This window comes from Ceratotherium simum, chromosome 1 (assembly GCF_057802395.1).
Source record: "Ceratotherium simum simum isolate JZ-2026a chromosome 1, ASM5780239v1, whole genome shotgun sequence".
Taxonomy (NCBI): Eukaryota; Metazoa; Chordata; class Mammalia; order Perissodactyla; family Rhinocerotidae; genus Ceratotherium; species Ceratotherium simum.
In genome coordinates, this window is record NC_141900.1 from 17,142,065 (window position 1) to 17,161,856 (window position 19,792).

The window sequence follows — 19,792 nt, forward strand, 5'->3', positions numbered from 1 at the left end:
CTCAGGAACCAGATGCAAATGCTTCTGACATCTTTATCCAACATGAATGAGGCAACAGTCATCCACCAACTCATACTGAAGATAGGCAGTTTCAATTTTCATCTATCATCTATGGATTTAATGCTTGTGACTTATTAATGGGATGTTCTTTTCTAGGGACTTTTTAGTAGGAGTGCTAGGAAATGAATTAGCCAGAACATGTCTGTTGCATATTTCAAAATTTCTTAGGAGTGCTGGAAAGGGGTGGGGAATGGAGATATGCCCAATCACATGAAATAGTCTCATGAACATAGATGGAAAAATTCTCAACAAAATATTAGTCAATCAAATCTAACAATGCATAAAAAAATATACACTACAAAAAAGCAGGATTTATTCCAGGTAGGTAAGCTTGGTTCAATATTTGAAAATCAATTAACATAATCTGCACATTAATAGACTAAAGAAGAAAAATAATATGATCCTATTAACAGATGCAGAAAGAGCATATGACAAATCCAACAACCATTCATAATAAAAACTCTCAGCAAACTAGGAATAGAAGGCTCCTCAATTTACTAAAGAATATGTATAAAAATCCTACAGCTAACATCATACTAACAGAGAGAAATTAGATGCTTTGTCTCTAAGATTGGAAACAAGGATATGCCCTCTCACCACTCCTATTCGACATCATTTTGGAAATCACAGCTAGTGAAATAACACAAGAAAAGGAAATAAAAGGTATACAGATTGGGAAGGAGGAAATAAAACTGTCTGTGTTCACAGATGACATGATTGTCCATGCAGAAAATCCCAAAGAAACAACAATAACAAAACTCCTGGAACTAATAAGACAGTATTATAGCAAGGTTGCAGGTTACAATTAATACACAGAAGTCAATTACTTTCCTATATACCAGCAATGAATATTGGAATTTGAAATTTAAAATAATACCATTTACATTAGCACAAAAAATGAAATACACGGGTAGAAATCTAAAAAAAGTATGTACAGGACCTAAATGAGGAAAACGACAAAACTCTGGTGAAAGGAATCAAAGATCTAAATACATGGAGACATATTCATTGTTTATGGACAGGAAGACTCAATACTGTTAAGATGTCAATTCTTCCCAACTTGATCTCTAGGACAACACAATCCCAGTCAAAAGCCCAGCAAGTTTTTTGTGGAGATGGGTACTCACAAACTGATTCTAAAGTTTATATGGGAGGCAAAAGACCCAGAATAGCCAACTCAATATTGAAGGAGAACAACGCTGGAGGACTGATATTGCCTGCTTCAAGACTTACTACAAAGCTACAGTAATCAAGACAGTGTGGAATTGGTGAGAGAACAGACATATAGATCAATGGAATAGAATAGAGAAACCAGAAAAAGACCCACATGAATATAGTCAGCTGATCTGTGACAAATAAGCAAAGGCAATACAGTGGAGCAATGATAGTCTGTTCAACAAATGATGCTGGAATAAACGGACATCCACATGCAAAAAAATAATCTAGACACAGACCTTAACCCTTTCACAAAAATTAACTCGAATGGATTATAGATTTAAATGTAAAATGTAAAACTATAAACTTCCTAGAGATAAAGAAGGAAATCAGGTGACTTTGGGTTTGGCAATGATTTTCTGGATACGATAGTAAAAGAACAAAACAAAAAGAAAAAAAATGATAAGTTGGACTATATTAAAAATAAAAACTTTTTTGTGAAAGTTTTAAAAACCACAGAGACAAAAACCTGGAAAATATTTGCAAACACAGAGCCAAAAACCACAGAGCCAAAAATCTGAAAAATATTTGCAAACCACATATATATAAAGGACTTGTATTCAAAATACACAAAAAACTCATAATTCAACAGTAAGTAAATAAACAATTAAGAAATGGGCAAAAGATCTGAAGAGACACTTCACCAAGAATGTAGAGATGGCAAGTTAGCATATGAAAAATGCCCAGCATCATGTTATTTGTGTGTGTGTGTGTGTGTGTGTGTGTGTGTGTGTATGTGAGGAAGACCAGCCCTGTGCTAACATCTGTTGCCACTCCTCCTCTTTTTGCTGAAGAAGATTGGCCCTGGGCTAACAGCCATGCCCATGTTCCTCTACTTTACATGAGACACCGCCACAGCGTGGCTTGATAAACAATGCATAGGTCGCGCCCAGGATCTGAACCCACAAACCCCAGGTCACCAAAGCAGAGCGCATAAACTTAATCACTACGTCACTGGGCCAGCCCCCACACATCATTTTTATTAGTGTGGTAGAGTCCATTCCAATTCCTAGAGACCCTGCGTATAAGAGAGCCGAACCCTGCCCTTTTTTTCACGCCATCCTCTCACCTTCCAGCGCTGTATCAGACAATGCTCCACTGCTATTCACAGGGTTTTCGTGGTCACATTTTTTTGGAAGTGGGTGGCCAAGTCCTTCTTCCTAGTCTGTTTAGTCTGGAAGCTCCGCTGAAACCTGTCCACCATAGGTGACCCTGGTGGTATCTGAGATGCCAGTGGCATAGCTTTCAGCATCACAGCAACACGCAGCTGCCACAGTATGACAACCAACAAACAGGTGGTGTGGTTCCCTGACCAGGAAATGAACCCTAGCTATGGAGGTAAGAGTGCTGAGTCTTAACCACTAGACCACCAGGGCTGGCTATGTTGTTAGAGAACCATAAACCAAGACAACAATGAGATACCATTATATATGTATTAGAATAGGAAAAATCTAAAATACCAAATGTTGGCAAGGATGCAGAGCTACAGGAACTCTCATCCATTGATGTTGGGAATGGAAAATGGTACAGCCACTTTGGAAGGTATTTTGGCAGTTTCTTACAAAGCTAAATATTGTTTAACCATATGATCCAGTAATCATATGGTATTTGTTCAATTGAGTTGAAAATTTATGTCCACACACACACAAATTGCACATGAATGCCTATAGCAGCCTATTCACGATAACCCCAAACTGGAAGCAACCAAGATGTACTTTAATAGGTAACTGGATAAACTTTGGTATATCCATGCAATGGAATTAATAATAAATAAAAAGAAATGAGCTATCGAGCCGCAAAAAAAAAAAAAAAACATGGATAAGCCTTAAATGCATATTGTTAAATGAAAGAAATCAGTCTGAAAAAGCTATACAATTCCAACTATATGGCATTCTGGAAAATGGAAAACTATACAGACACCAAAAAGATCAGTGGTTACCAGGGGTTAGAAGGGAGGAAGGGAAAGATGAATAAATGAAGCACAAGGGATTTTTATGGAAGTGATTCTATTCTGTACAATATGTAAAGGGGATATACACATTATGCACGTGTCAAAACCCATAGAAAGTACAAAGCAAAGAGTGAACCTTGATGTAAACTACAGATTTTAGTTAATAACAATGTATCAACATTGGCTCATTAATTGTAAAAATGTATCACAATAATATAAGATGTTAATAGGAGCAACTGTTGCGGGGGCAAGCATATGGGAACTCTGTACTAGCTTTCTTAATTTTTCTGTATATCTAAAACCATTTAATTTTTCTACTTAATTGTTTCTGTAAATCTAAAACTGTTCTAAAATATAAAGTCTACTCATTTAAAAAATATGTACATATTTTCAAAAACTTAAAAAGGTAAATAAAACAAAACAAAACTTTCTAAAGAAGAAAACTCTAGGCCCAGATAGTTTCACTGGTAAATTCCAGCAAACAATTAAGAAAGATGTCATATCAATTCTACACTATTTCTTCCAGAAAATAGAAGAAGAGTGCCTACTTTTCACCTCATTTTATGAGGCCTGCATTACCCCGACACCACACCCAGATAAAGACATTACAAGAAAAGAAAACAACAAACATCCCTTTGACACATAATATAGACACAAAATTCCTCAACAAAACATTAAAAAACCAAATCCAGCAATATGTAAAACGGAAAATATACAACAACAAAGTGAGGTTTATCTGGAGAATGCACAGCTGGTTCAACATTCATAAATCCAACTAATTACCATATTATCAAACTCAAGGAAAAAAAAACCACAATCATATCAATAGATACAGAAAAAATATTTGAGAAGATTCAACACCCACTCACGATAAAAACTTTCCCCAAACTAGGAGTAGGTGAAAATTTCCTTAATCTGATAAAGGGCATCTACAGCTAACATTATACTTAACGGTAAAAGACTGAATGCTTTTGTTATGAGATCAGGAACAAGGCAAGTGTGTCTACTCTGACCTCTCCTATTCAACATCATACAGGAGGTTCCAGCTAGTCCAATGAGGCAAGCAAAAGAAATAATAGGCACACAGTTGGAAAGGAAGAGGTAAAACTGTCTCAATTTGCAGATGCTATTATTGTCTATATCAACGGTTCTCAGCCAAGAGATTCTGGCCCCCAAGGTTGCATTTGACAATGTCTAGAGACATTTTTTGTTGTCACAACTCGGAGTGGGGAGGATGTTACTGCCATCTATTGAGTAGAGGCCACAGCTGTTGGTAAACATGTTACAATGCACATGACACAGCCTCCCTCAACAAAGAATTATCTAGCCCCAAATATAAGTGGGTCTGAGGTTGAGAAACCCTGGTCTACACAGAAGTCCCCAAGGAATCTACGTCAAAGCTTCTAGAACTGAGTGAGCTCAGCAAGTCAGAGAATACAAGGCCATATACAAATATCAATTGTATTTCCATACACTAGGTATAAAAAAGAATTAATAGTGTGAATTTATGGTTTCTTCTTACTCTGCCGTGTTCACTCTGCTATAAGAATACGGGAGGAAGTTCAAAATAACTAGCACCTTTCAAGTGCCAGGCACTTGATTTATGTTCTCTCATTGTAACCTTCTGAATTTTACACACGAAGAAGTAGACTTGGTAACGTATCTTGTTCAAATCACACTATTAGTGAGGAGTTGACCCAAGCTTTGAATTAAGGCATTTCAGAAATGAAAGCTTCTAATCTTTATTATGCAATAAATTCCTACCATGATAAAATCTACTCTAACAAATTCATAGATTAGAAAATGCTTTGTAAACTCTTTTAACTACAAAAAGGTTTTATTCTTTATCATTCACAATTTAGTAAATTAATATTAACTAAATTTCTTACTTCAGGTGCTTTTTCTTCAATGTTAAATTTTAAAATAATATCTTATAATGTAATTATACAAGAGTCTATTCAAATCCCAGGTACAAAATACTTAATTTATGCTTTACTTCTTACCTTTCCTTTGGTGACAGAGATCTGGTCGAAGTAATGCCAGTATCCTTTCTAATTTTATGCTTTTCATATTTTTAAAATTAGGGAAGAAGATATCAATAAACTTATTAACATTCGTTATATTCTCTTCAACATAACAAAACTGAGATATACGTTGTCTTTCCAGATATTCTTGTAAGCTGGTGAAATCCAAAATACAATTGAAGATTATTATAAACTGAAGTTTAATAACCATGCCAGAAAATTAAAAGTGATAAGATGTTCACAAATAACTTAGAGTCTAGAGGAGAAGTCAAGATGGTGTCATAAGCAGACTCTGAACTCACCTCCTCCCGTGGACATAGCCAATTTACAACTACTTGTGGAAAAATTACCCCTGAGAGAGAACTGAAAACTGGATAAGAGGAACTCCTGCAACAAAGGACAACCCTAATTGAGGTGGAAGAGGCAGGGGCTCTCTTCTGGAGAGGAAAAACGCCGCCTTCACAAGCCGCCAGCTTCACGGCCGCCCGGGAGCAGCTCACAGGTACGCAGCCTCCCTGGAGGAGCGTGGCCCTGAACCGGGGAGCACCCCCACTGTGGGCATTTTGTGGACCCAGCACAATCGAGACGAGTGGCATAATATCTGACTTTGCCTGCTACTAAAACATTAGGGAATACCCCCAGAAAAGCTGGTTCACAAAGAAATTAAAACCGGCTCTTAAAGGGCCCATGTGCAAACTCACCTGTTTCAGAAAGCAACCTAAAATCACCAGAAAGAAAGGTGCAGAGTGCTTGGGTGAAAAGAGACTCACCTGATAGGCCCTGAGTGCATCTCGGTGAGAGGTGAGACCTCTCTAGGGACTAGGACATTGGCAGTGGCCATTGTTGTGGCCTGATGTGGGCGTGCTGACACAGACGCCACTGGAGTTCTCCCTAGGGCCTGCTAGCCCAGGGTCTGCCCCACCCACTAGAGCACCGATTTAATCCAGCTTAGCCAGGGCAGGCAGCTCACCCTAGAGACTGGCCCCACCCAACAACAAGCCCTCAGGCAACTTGTGGGCCTGCATAGATTGGTGACTGGATTCTCTGCAGCCTGGCAACTGAGCCCACTTCAGTGGGGGAGGGCGTGCACAAGGAGCTGGTGGAGAGTGTGGGGTGGTGGTGGAGTGTGTGGGGCTCTCGCCATGGAGAGACTGGGTTCACTTCAGGAGGTCGGGGCGTGCACACAGGGCAGGACTGTGTTGACTGTGTGTGTGGACCTGTGGGCAGCAGGGCTTGTCAGCTGCAGAAGACTTGTGCTTCTCAAAGACCCACATAGGGGGTTTGCCCCACCTTCCAAAGCCTGAAACAATTGGGTGCTCCTGTGTCTGAGGCCAGCCCCCCCAGCTGCAATCCTCAGAAAGCTGACAAGGGCCTAAAGGCTGGAGGCTTATAGCAATTGTAAGCCCCTGAGCCTAACAACCTGTCACGCTGGGGGCCTACTCACTTAAAAGAAATACTGCAACACAAATGTGGTATTAGAACTTGCAGCCAACTGTGCTGGGGCTCCCCACACCTGATAAAGAGACTGAAGAGCCCACAACAACTACAAGCAGCTGAGCATTACAACAGCTGGCCAGGAGCATAAGTCAGCCTCCCTGGGCGCCTACAGGGAGAACAAACAGGCCACAACAGAAGGACACATGTAGCCCACATAGGGGTCACCCCTGGAACATTGAGAACTGAGGGAAGCACACTGGAAGCCTCCTAAGGCATCACTTATATAAGGTCACCTATCCAAGAGCAGGAGACGTAGCTGACCTACCTAATACGTAGACACAAGCACAGAGAAAGAGGAAAAATGAGGAGGCAAAGGAATACATTCCAAGTAAGGGAACAGGACAAAACCTCAGAAAAGGAATTAAGTGAAACAGAAATGAGCAACCTACCTGACAGAGAGTTCAAACTAAGAGTGTTAAGGATGCTCACTGATCTGGGGAGAAGAATAGATGAACTCAGTGAGAATGTCAACAAAGAAATGGAAGATATAAAAAAGAACCAATCAGAAATGAAGAATACGATACTGGAAATGAAAAATTCACTAGAGGGACTCAAAAGCAGAGTAGAGGATACAGAAGAACGGATCTGCGAGCTGGACGAAAGATTAGAAGAAATTACCCAAGCTGAACAGGTAAAAGAGAAAAGAATTAAAAGAGTGAGGACAGTCTAAGGGACCTCTGGGACAACATCAAGTGCACTAACATCCATGTTATAGGTGTCCCGGAAGGAGAAGAGCGAGACAAAGGGGCAGAGAATCTATTTCAAGAAATAATAGATGAAAACTTCCCTAACCTAAGGAAGGAAACAGACATCCAGGTACAGGAAGCACAGAGAGCCCCAAATAAGATCAACCCAAAGAGGCCCACACCAAGACACATCATAATCAAAATGTCCAGAATTAAAGATAAAGAGAGAATCCTAAAAGCCGCAAGAGAAAGACAAGTTACATACAAAGGAAGCCCCATAAGGCTATTAGCTGACTTCTCAGCAGAAACCTTACAGGCTAGAAGAGAGTGGCACGATATATTTAAACTGCTAAAAGGAAAAAACTTACAGCCAAGAATACTCTACCCAGCAAGGTTATCATTCCAAATCGATGGAGAGATCAAAAATTTACCAGACAAACAAAAATTAAAGGAGTTTGTCACCAAGAGACCAGTGCTACAAGAAATGCTAAAGGGACTGATTTAAGGGGAAAAGATAAGACCACAAATAGGAAAAATTATCTATTTCCATGATAAGAGGGTAATGGACACAAATGCACAAAAAAGAGGTTAGATATGATATCAAAAACATAAAATGAGGGAAGAGGGGAGTTAAAGAGTAGAGCTTTCAGACAGAGGTCAAACTAAAGAGACCATCAATTCTGTATAGAAGAAGAAAGGAACAGAGAAGGACTACTAAAACACTGAGAAAAAAAAAAGTTTAAAAAATGGCAGTAAGTACATACTTATCAATAGCTACTTTAAACGTCAATGGACTAAATGCTCCAATTAAAAGGCATAGGGTGGCTGATTGGATAAAAAAACAAGACCCATATATATGCTGCATACAAGAGACACACTTCAGACCTAAAGACACTCACAAACTGAAAGTGAAGGGATGGAAAAAGATATTCCACGCAAATAGCAAAGAAAAGAAAGCTGGGGTAGCAGTACTCATATCAGACAAAATAGACTTTAAAACAAAAACTGTAAAAAGAGACAAAGAAGGCCATTACATAATGATCAAGGGAATAATCCAACAAGAGGATATAACACTTGTAAATATCTACACACCCAATGTAGGTGCACCTAAATATATAAAGCAATTATTAACAGACATAAAAACAGAAATAGACAGTAACACAATAATAGTAGCGGACTTTAACACTCCACTTACACCAACGGATAGATCATCCAAACAGAAGATCAATAAGGAAACATTGGCCTTAAACGACACACTAGAACACATGGACCTAGTAGATATATACAGAGCATTCCATCCAAAAACCAAAGAATACACGTTCTTTTCAAATGCACATGGAACATTCTCAAGGATTGATCACATATTAGGCCACAAAACAAGTCTCCATAAATTTAAGAAGACTGAAATAATACGAAGCACCTTTTCTGACCACAATGGTATGAAACTAGAAATCAACTATAGGAAGAAAATCAGAAAAGCCACAAATACATGGAGATTAAACAAAATGCTACTGAACAAAGACTGGGTCAACGAAGAAATCAAAAATACCTGGAGACAAATGAAAATGAAAATACCACATGCCAGAATTTATGGGATACAGCAAAAGCGGTTCTAAGAGGGAAGTTTATAGCCATACAGGCCTATCTCAACAAACAAGAAAAATCTCAAATAAACAATCTAACAATGCACCTAAAGGAACTGGAAAAAGAAGAACAAACAAAGCCCAAAATCAGTAGAAGAAGGGAAATCATAAAAATCAGAGCAGAAATAAATGAAATATAGACTAAAAAAACAATAGAAAAAAATTAATAAAACCAAGAGCTGGTTCTTTGAAAAGATAAACAAAATTGACAAACCTTTAGCTAGACTCACCAAGAAAAAAGGAGAGAAGGCATAGATAAGTAAAATCAGAAATGAAAGAGGAGAAATTACAACAGACACCTCAGAAATACAAAAGATTATAAGAGAATACTATGAAAAGCTATATGCCAACCAATTCGACAATCTGGAAGAAATGGATAAATTCTTAGAATCATACAACCTTCCAAAACTGGATCAAGAAGAAGTAGAGAATTTGAATAGACCAATCACCAGTAAGGAGATCGAAACAGTAATCAAAAACCTCCCCAAAAATAAAAGTCCAGGACCAGATGGCTTCCCTGGTGAATTCTACCAAACATTCAAAGAAGACTTAATACCTATCCTTCTCAAACTCTTCCAAAAAATTGAAGAGGGGGGGAAGCTCCCTAACTCATTCTACGAAGCCGACATTACCCTGATACCAAAACCAGACAAGGACAACACAAAAAAACAAAAGTATAGGCCAATATCACTGATGAACATTGATGCAAAAATCCTCAACAAAATACTAGCAAATCGTATACAACAATACGTTAAAAAGATTATACACCGTGATCAAGTGGGATTTATTCCAGGTATGCAGGGATCGTTCAACACTTGCAAATCAATCAACATAATACACCACATTAATAAAATGAAGAATAAAAATCACATGATCATCTCAATAGATGCAGAGAAAGCATTTGACAAGATACAGCATCCATTTATGATAAAAACTCTGAATAAAAGGGGGATAGAAGGAAAGTACCTCAACATAATAAAGGCCATATATGACATAATATCATCCTCAATGGTGAAAAACTGAAAGCTATCCCTCTAAGAACAGGAACCAGACAAGGATGCCCACTCTCACCACTCCTATTTAACATAGTACTAGAAGTCCTAGCCAGAGCAATCAGGCAAGAGAAAGAAATAAAAGGGATCCAGATTGGAAAGGAAGAAGTCAAACTCTCACTATTTGCAGATGACATGATTTTATATATAGAAAACCCTAAAGAATCCACCAGAAAACTTTTAGAAGTAATAAACAAATATGGTAAAGTTGCAGGATACAAAATCAACATACAAAAATCAGCTGCATTTCTGTACACTAACATTTCTGTTGCAGAAAGAGAAATTAAGAATACAATCCCATTTACAATTGCAACAAAAAGAATAAAATACCTAGGAATAAACTTAACCAAAGAGGTGAAAGATCTATACACCAAAAACTATAAAACATTTCTGAAAGAAATTGAAGAAGACACAAAGAAATGGAAAGATATTCTGTGCTCTTGGATTGGAAGAATTAACATAGTTAAGATGTCCATACTTCCTAAAGCAATCTATAGTGTCAATGCAATCCCTATCAAAGTTCAAACAACATTTCTCGCAGAAATAGAACAAAGAATCCTAAAATTTATATGGAACAACAAAAGACCCCGAATAGCTAAAGGAATCCTGAGAAAAAAGAACAAAGCTGGAGGTATCACACTCCCTGATTTCAAAATATACTACAAAGCTATAGTAACCAAAACAGCATGGTACTGGAACAAAAACAGACACACAGATCAATGGAATAGAATTGAAAGCCCAGAAATAAACCCACACATCTATAGACAGTTAATCTTTGACAAAGGAGTCAAGAACATACAATGGAGAAAAGAAAGTCTCTTCAACAAATGGTGTTGGGAAAACTGGATAGCCACATGGAAAAAAAATGAAAGTAGACCCTTACCTTACACCATACACAAAAATTAACTCCAAATGGATTAGAGACTTGAATGTAAGACCTGAAACTATGAAACTTCTAGAAGAAAACATAGGCAGTACGCTCTTCGACATCGGTCTTAGCAACATCTTTTCAAGCACCATGTCTGACCGGGCAAGAGAAACAATAGAAAAAATAAACAAATGGGACTACATCAAACTAAAAAGCTTCTGCACAGCAAAGGAAACCATCAACAAAACGAAAAGACAACCTAACAATTGGGAGAAGATATTTGCAAACCATACATCTGATAAGGGCTTAATCTCCAAAATATATAAAGAACTCATGCATCTCAACAACAAAAAAACTACCAACCCAATTAAAAAATGGGCAAAAGACCTGAACAGACATTTCTCCAAAGAAGATATACAGATGGCCAACAGACACATGAAAAGATGTTCAAAATCATTAACTATCAGGGAAATGCAAATCAAAACTACAATGAGATATCACCTCACGCCTGTCAGAATGGCTATAATTAACAAGACAGGAAACAACATGTGTTCGAGAGGATGTGGAGAGAAGGGAACACTCACACATTGTTGGTGGGAGTGCAAACTGGTGCAGCCACTATGGAAAACAGTATGGAGATTCCTCAAAAAATCAAGGATAGAACTACCACATGATCCAGCTATTCCACTGCTGGGTATTTATCCAAAGAACTTGAAAACACCAATGCATAAAGATACATGCACTCCTGTGTTCATTACAGCATTATTCACAACAGCCAAGACTTGGAAGCAACCTAAGTGCCCATCAAGGGACGAATGGATGAAGAAGATGTGGTATATATACACAATGGAATACTACTCAGCCATAAGAAACGATGAAATCCAGGCATTTGTGACAACATGGATGGACATTGAGGGCATGATGCAAAGTGAAATAAGTCAGAGGGAGAAGGTCAAATACCGTATGATTTCCTTCATTAAGTAGTAGATAATAACAACAATAAACAAACACATAGAGACAGAGATTGGATTGGTGGTTACCAGAGGGGAAGGGGGGAGGGAGGAGGGTGAAAGGGATAATTCGGCACATGTGTGTGGTGATGGGTTGTAATTAGTATTTGGGTGGTGAACATGATGTAATCTATGCAGAAATAGAAGTATAATGATGTACACCTGAAATTTATACAATGTTATAAACCAATGTTACTGCAATAAACAAAAAATTAAAATAAATAAATAAAAAAAATAACAGAGTCTAGTAAAACAAATAAAAATTGAATTTCACATAAAGATAACTTGTATCTCTCTATCAAAGAATATGTATTTAATTAAACTTTGTATTGAATCATTCCAAAAATCGATTACATGAAATCATCTATGTTGGACTTCATGAGAGGATAAAGAAAGACCAAGATAAAATATGTTTAAAAGTTTTTTTTTTCCCTCTTTGTAAGGCTTTCCAGATGGTTTCTTTATTCCTTTTAATTTTGTCTTTGAATCAAGGGTTATTTAGGAGGATATTTCATATTTTCAAATAGATAAGACATTTTGGTCATCTTTTTATTGTTTATTTCCAATTTTATTGGATTATAATCAGCAAATGTTTGTGGTAACATCTTAATTTTAAAAAATGTGTTAAGGTTTTCTTTGTAAACAAAAAGTTTATTTGTAGGATTTAAGGTTATACATATTTACATTGCATATATTGTAGATTATTTACTATATACAATTTAAGGAATATGTATTTTCCATTCTTCTATATCCTTGCTTATTTTTGTCTGTTGTGTATTGAGATCTCTCACCATAAAGGTATTTTTATCCAGTTCTCTTTATTTTTCTAATACTTTTATTTTCATGCATTTACCCGTTATGCTGCTTGGGGCATATAGTTGACTACTATACCTTCTTCATAAGTGTTGCCTTTTACATCACATCCTTCTTTATCAAGTTGAGCTTTTTTTTGCTGAGGAAGATTCGCCTTGAGCTAACGTCTTGCCAATCCTCCTCTATTTTATATGTGGGTCACCGCCACAGCATGGCCACCAGCAAGTGGTGTAGGTCCACAGCCAGAAACTGAACCTGGGCTGCTGAGCAGAGGGTGTTGAACTTAACCAGTAGGCCACAGGGCCTGCCCAAGTTTCGCATTTTTAATGTTCAATTCTTTTTTTTTTTAATTTTTATTTATTTATTTTTTTCCCCAAAGCTCCAGTAGATAGTTGTATGTCATAGGTCCACAGCCTTCTAGTTGCTGTATGTGGGACGCGGCCTCAGCATGGCCAGAGAAGTGGTGTGTAGGTGCACACCCGGGATCCAAACCCGGGCCGCCAGCAGCGGAGCGCACGCACTTAACCACTAAGCCACAGGGCCGGCCCTAATGTTCAATTCTAATACTTCATTTTTCCCGGCTATTTTTTTGCCATCCCTTTATTTTTATATTCCTTTGTGTGTTTCTTCTAAACTGCATATAAATGAGTGAATTTTTTAACACTTTTCATCTTGAAAAATTTAAATTGACAGAAAAGTTGCAAGACAAGGATAATGAACTCCCATTTACACCCTTCATCTAGATTCACCAACTGTTAACATTTTGTGACATTTGTTCTCTCTCCCTCTCATCCCCCCACGTACGTGTGTGTGTGCATGCGTGCATGTGTGTATGTGTTTCAGCTGAACTACTTGAGAGTAGGCTGCAGATAGTTTAACCATTCACCCTCCTGAATACTTCAGGAAATTTTAAGTTGATATAAAGCTATTATCTCATAAGTAGTCTATATTCAAATTTCACCAATTTTCTAATACTGCCCTATCTAGAGTAGTTTTTTTCCCAATCCAGGATCATACATTGCATGTTATTGTCCTACCTCTCTAGTCTCCTTTAATTTCTAGCAGTGCCTCAGATTTTTTTGTCTTTCAGGCTATTGATATTTTGAAGAGTCCAAGCCAGCTGTTTTGTAGACGGTTCCTCATTTTGGATGGTTTCAAGCTATGGGATGGCCCAGTAGTTTCCTATAACATGCTGGGTGTGAATCTTTGGCAGGAATACTACATAAGTGGTGCTGTATCTTTCTTTGTAGATCAGAATACGAGGTATATGATGTCAATTTTTCTCCTTAGTGGTGATATTAATGTGGTTAAAATGGTATCACCCATTTTTCTCCACTGAAAAGCCACAATTTCCACTTTATAAATAATAAGAAATCTGTGAGGACACTATTTGAAGCTGTATATATTTTTCACACAATGGTTTTAGCATCCACTGATGATTCTTGCCTGAATAAATTATTACTACAATGGTTTTTAATTTAGTTCATTATTTTTTATCTTAGCCTGGTAATCTCTGTATTTAATGGGATAATTAATCTTTTCATATTTAGTATAATAGTCATGTACTTAACTATATTCCTTCCATCTTACTTTTTATATACTATTTATTTTAAATTGTAGTTTTTTTCTTTTTTCTTTCCCTTATTTTGCTGGTCTGAGCAAGCTGTTATTCATTCCATGTTTTTCCCCTTGTTAATGTGAAAGTTCTACCATATCCATCCACTGCACTAATGTTTACCATCTTTTACCATCTTCTGTAATCAAACAGATATGTTCCAAATATTTCTTGCATTCTGGCACACTATTTCCCAGGTTTAACATTCCACTCATCCCCGCTTCCTCAAACTCAAATAAGAACCTTAAAATACTTTGTTACCTTCTTCATCTCATTTTTCCTCTCTCCTCTCAGACTTTTGAACTATTTTGCCATACACACTCAGCAACTCCTAGGTTTTGTTGAGATAATTTAGAATCTATCAGCATTGTCTTCTATTTCAAGAGTCCTTCATTAGCTATTATATTGTATAACCCAGAACTATGTAATGTGTATGTACGTATATGTGCATGTGTATGCGTGCGTTCATGTGTGAATTCATAGTTCCAAAGTTTCACTGATAACAACTGTTTCCCTTCTCTTTTTTCCCCCTTGTTGAGGTGTCCCTTTTCATTTTTGTTTGGTCTAGGCTTTCCTCAAATATTTTCCATCGAAGGGGTATATAGGTGATATATTTCTAAGCATGTCCTTGAACATCTTCCTTTGCTCAACCAGTAAATGATATCCTGGCTTCTTAAGAATGCAGGGGTGGTAGTCTTTTTCTCTCAGTAGGCTGATGACGAGTCCCATGCCAATCAGAGATATTTTTCCTTGTAAGTAACTTGTTCTCAGGTGCTGCAGATGTGCAGTTGGTGGACGGAGTCCACCCAAAGTGTAAGTCACTAGGGGGTGCATTGTCAATAGAGAAATTTTAAATCAATAATAAAACCAACTAAGTCAGGCTGCTTTTTTCATCACCATGCACCAGCAATTCTAAATAATGTAAGTGATAAAATACTCCTCCTCAAAAAAAATATATCTACATTCTAAACAATTCCTGTGGTTAGTGTTGAATTTTAACAATATATATGTAGGCTTCAAGTTAGCACATTTTAATTACTTACTTTTAGTAAACAGTGTACTCTACAAAGAAGAATCAATCCTAAAATAACAAAGCTATTGGCAGTATTGCAATTCCTAGAATTTATTGTGAAAGAGGAGTTTTATGTATCTCTGTTTATTAAACACGAATATACAGCAAAGATCAGTTTGAGAATGTCATTGACAAATCCTCAAACACTAAAGCTTACAAATAAAAATTGTACTTCATTTCTGTGATAGACTAATAGATATAGTATGCATGTTTTATTCCTTTGTTAAAAAACACATTAATTAAATGTTATTAACCTATAACTCGTTTCATTTTTGGTACTGTAATGTTTACTTTTATTTTTTGTTTATATGTTCATATATGCACAAAATTCTATCAAAGATCATTTTCACTGTCTGTGTTTCTTTTCTGGCCATTATTATTTGTCTCATTCAGTAATTAGTATTTAAAATAATATTGTCATATAGAGGAGAGGGGTATTAAGAAAACTATCTGCTCTGGGTTTCAAATACATTAAGTACACCACTGCCTGTTCTTTCTGTTTGGAAACAGTGGACAGTGTTTTCACCGGATATTCCCGTATCTGTGTTTTTTTGCATCAATCAAGGCTGGACCACTGTGGACACTTTCAATTGGCAGATACTTGTGTTTCTCCATTCCACAGAATTTTTTTCCCCTATTGTTTGTTGGATTACAGGTTGTCCATCTGCTCCTTCTCCTCTGTACGGAATTTCTCTTATTAGCACCTTGGTCTCCCCGGTATATTCTCCAGATCGCTTACGTCAGCTCTCATGATGGCGGTCTCATTTTTTTCTGTACTTTGAGCTATTTCTTGCATCTGATTTTCCAAGTCATTAATTCAAGTCTCAAATGACTATCACATCCTCTAATTCTCCATTGAATTTATAGTTCAAATTACAATTTTTATAATTCAAGTTTGAAAGCCTTTTTTATGTGTATGTAGCACTTAGATCTCAAGTATTATTATATTTATTATTATTATTACTATTATTTTATTTAAGTATTTTTCTGCCTCTAGCAGTTCTTTTTCACTAAGCTTGTGTTTTCATTTTTGAGTAGATCTTCCCTTCTCTGGCTGCTAGGCTTCCTTAGGTGGGTAGTCATTTTTCTTTGTTGGCTCATTGGGGTTTACATCTGGTTTTTGGTGTGTTAAGTGTTGGAAATCCTGTAGCTGGAAGGCAAAGTGGCCTCTAGGCTACAAGCCTGAGCTGTGGAAGCCAGCAGGCTGACATTCCCCTGCAGCAACAATTGGAAAAAGCCCTCAGAAAACTGGACTTCAAGGGCAGGGAATTCAGTAATCCTGCTCAGCTCCATCTTGGACTTTAGGAGTCAGAAAGGTCCAGTGAAGTCCAATATCAACTTCATCCTTGGGAATCACAAGTCTGTGTTTGTTCTTCCCAAGGTTGCTGGTTGTCTCCAGGTTCTTGCCTCCTGAGTCTGAGCTCAGGCTCTCCCCAAGCTCTCAGTGGAGAAAGCACCACACCACCCTCACCTTCTCTTTAGTTGGGGACCTAAACAGAGCTCCAGGCCTCACCTATGGTCAGCTGCTTATTAGTACAGTTTCCCTTGATTCAGGAGAGGCAAGAAACACCTGGAGATGGGAGCAGAGAGTAAACGTATAGAATTCAGACTGCTCTGATCCCAGAAACACCTTTGAAGATTATTTTAGGAATTGTATCTATTATCTTTAACTTAAATGAGAATTTCATAAAAGAGAAAAGTAGCTCTCTATAGCCATGACATGTGTAGGGATAAATAGGTTACCAAGAATAGACACTTCCTAAGAACAGAGAAATACAATATATTATAGGAGGTAGGAACTGTTATCTTCACTGGGTCATAAAGATTTGAAGCTGAAAGGGACCTTAGAGGACATTTAATTTTTTCCCTATTTTTGCATCCCCAGTACTTGGCACATAGTAGGACTTTAATAAATATTAGATGAATGGAAAGATGCATAACAGAATGAATGAATGAGTGAAGACTCTGCCAGTAACTACCTATATGACTCTGGGCAATGTAGCTAACCAAACCACACCTTCCTCTTCTGCGCAATGACTGGAAAACAAAGACAAACGACATTGTCCTTTGAGTTCTTAACACACAGGCTGATTAAGGAGACAGACATGTAAACAGATAATATAGATAACGTGATAAAAGGCCATCATGAAGGAATCTGGAATCTAGATGAAAAATGTGAGTGTCTGTTTCCTGTTTTCCTGGTTCTCTCTCCCTCCTTCCAGCCATTGGATTAAATGTGACGTCGTTGGTATGGAGAAATTTTTCCCACACCATGTGGGTTCACAAACTGTGAGCATTTTTCTCTGCAGGGATAACCAAGCTGACAAAGACCTGGGGTTCTATGCCCAGGAAATAGCTCATGTTCACGGAAGGGAACACCTATCACTTCGAGTATAATTGCTCTGCTTTTAACTTCCCTTCTGCCTCACCTCTCATCCCCCACCACCCAAAGAGGAAGGTGAGGAGGCTTTGAGGTGGGGGCAGGGTGGCAATAAAGAGTAAAAGTGAACAGATGTGTAAATTACCCGTGAGAGTTTTTGTCCTTGATCTTTTAGGTTCTGGATCTACTTAAAAGATGGCAGGTGGGAGTGCACAGCACCTGGTCAGCCTACCTCCAGAACAAGAGCTGTGAAAAGTATTCCCCAAAAAACACGGGCCCCACTTCATGCTGCCTGCTTGCAGCCATTGCTTGGGATAAACATGGGCCTAAGGCAAATGGAATCTCTAAGTTTCATAGAAAATACAGCAGACTTTGTCAAAGCAAGATTGACACATCTCACTCCAACCCCACCCCACCAATTGCCTCAATTGGTCATCTTATTCTGTGGGTATGGAACAATTGGAGACAACAGCTTCTCAAAGTTGGATGTAATGGAGACGTACCTGAACAACAGCACCAATGGAACACTGACATCTCTCATGCCAGGTACATTAATGAGTGTTCTACAGAACTTTTATTTTTAAATGGCTCAAAAATTTTGGAATGAAGTCTGGTATCTTTTTGAGCCCAACACTTCCCACCCAAAGCTTCCCTCTGCCTGCTGATTATCATTTCCCTTAAAATTCTGACAGTAAGTACTACTGTTTACAAAGCCCTTTGTCAGCAGTTGATTTACCTTATGAGTCCCTCTATCCCGCTCAAAACTTGGAATTAATGATATTAGGGTCTCCCAGCTACCTACAAAGTATGACATCGCTGGAACCAGCAGATGTAGCTACTCAAGATAAGCCACTACAATTCATTAATAAGACAACAAGGAAAGCTCTGGAGACTTCCAGACAGAAAATGCAATGGAGACAGGCTGCCCAGAAGGGGGAGACACATATCATGAAGCCTTAAGACTCAGCTAGTCTCAATATGTTCCTGCTCACCCACCTTTCTTTCAGGCCCAGCTCTGACAATGCCTGTGCTAAACTCTGTATTTTCCAAGTCTTCAGAGAAACGAACGGCGCAAATGGCAGTGCATAAACCCAAAATTCTGCAAGTTACTTATGTTCATTTTCAAATATTTTAAAACTCAATAACAAAAATATACAACTATTTAGTTGTCAGCAATTTATAACCACCAACTGCGTTAAGTAAACGGGCAGAGTATGCTTGATGTCTTTAGGACAGAGGGAAGTGGAGGTGGAATGTGGTGAAATGGGAGAGAAGACGGGGTTGGGAGAGATTATGCATGGTCCCTATCTACCCCTGGAGCCCCAGGCCACGAGTGGTGTGCCCAGCTTTAGAAAGACAAACAGGGAAAATTCTTCCCTTTCTAATCTTCTTGATACAAACTTTCAGGGCAATCCCAGCTTTGCTGAATATACAGTATTTTAGATTGACTGGAAGAAATACTTGTGGCTTCAACATAAAAATGTTTGTCTTTCGATTTTGAGATATTTGGACATTATTTTTATTATTGGACACTACACTTCATTACCTACTAACACACTGTAAATGATACATTTTCTGGTCTCAAGCTACCTGTCCCGTTTCGTCTTCCTCACTGTGGCTATCTCATGTTGATCCTCAGATGATTCTCTAGGTTCAATCTCAGGATTAGGTTCAGTTTCTTCCTGGGGAGGCTGTTGTTCATTTCCTTGAGATACAACTAGAATATGGCTTAGGCTACTTGTCATAAAAGAGACAAAATCTTCAAAATCAGGCTAAAAAATAAAATGATAAACCATTTACTTCTGGCTCCTGAAATGCATAGACCAAAATAGCGGCCACTACCCAAGTCAAGTGACATCTTCCCCTCCATGATCATGGGCAAGGGAAGGTTATTCTTGTAATCCTC

General features: G+C 37.9%; 1 protein-coding gene across 1 annotated transcript in view; it reads right to left on the reverse strand.

Annotated features, from left to right (window-relative positions):
* NME8 (NME/NM23 family member 8) overlaps positions 1-19,792 on the reverse strand; it is a 49,877-nt gene that overhangs the window by 11,531 nt on the left and 18,554 nt on the right. Inside the window, exons 9-10 of the mRNA XM_004439338.3 lie at positions 19,477-19,658; positions 5,230-5,405 (exon numbers count right to left, since the gene is read on the reverse strand). Coding sequence (XP_004439395.2) covers positions 5,230-5,405; positions 19,477-19,658 — 358 coding nt within the window. The remainder of the gene's footprint in view (positions 1-5,229; positions 5,406-19,476; positions 19,659-19,792) is intronic.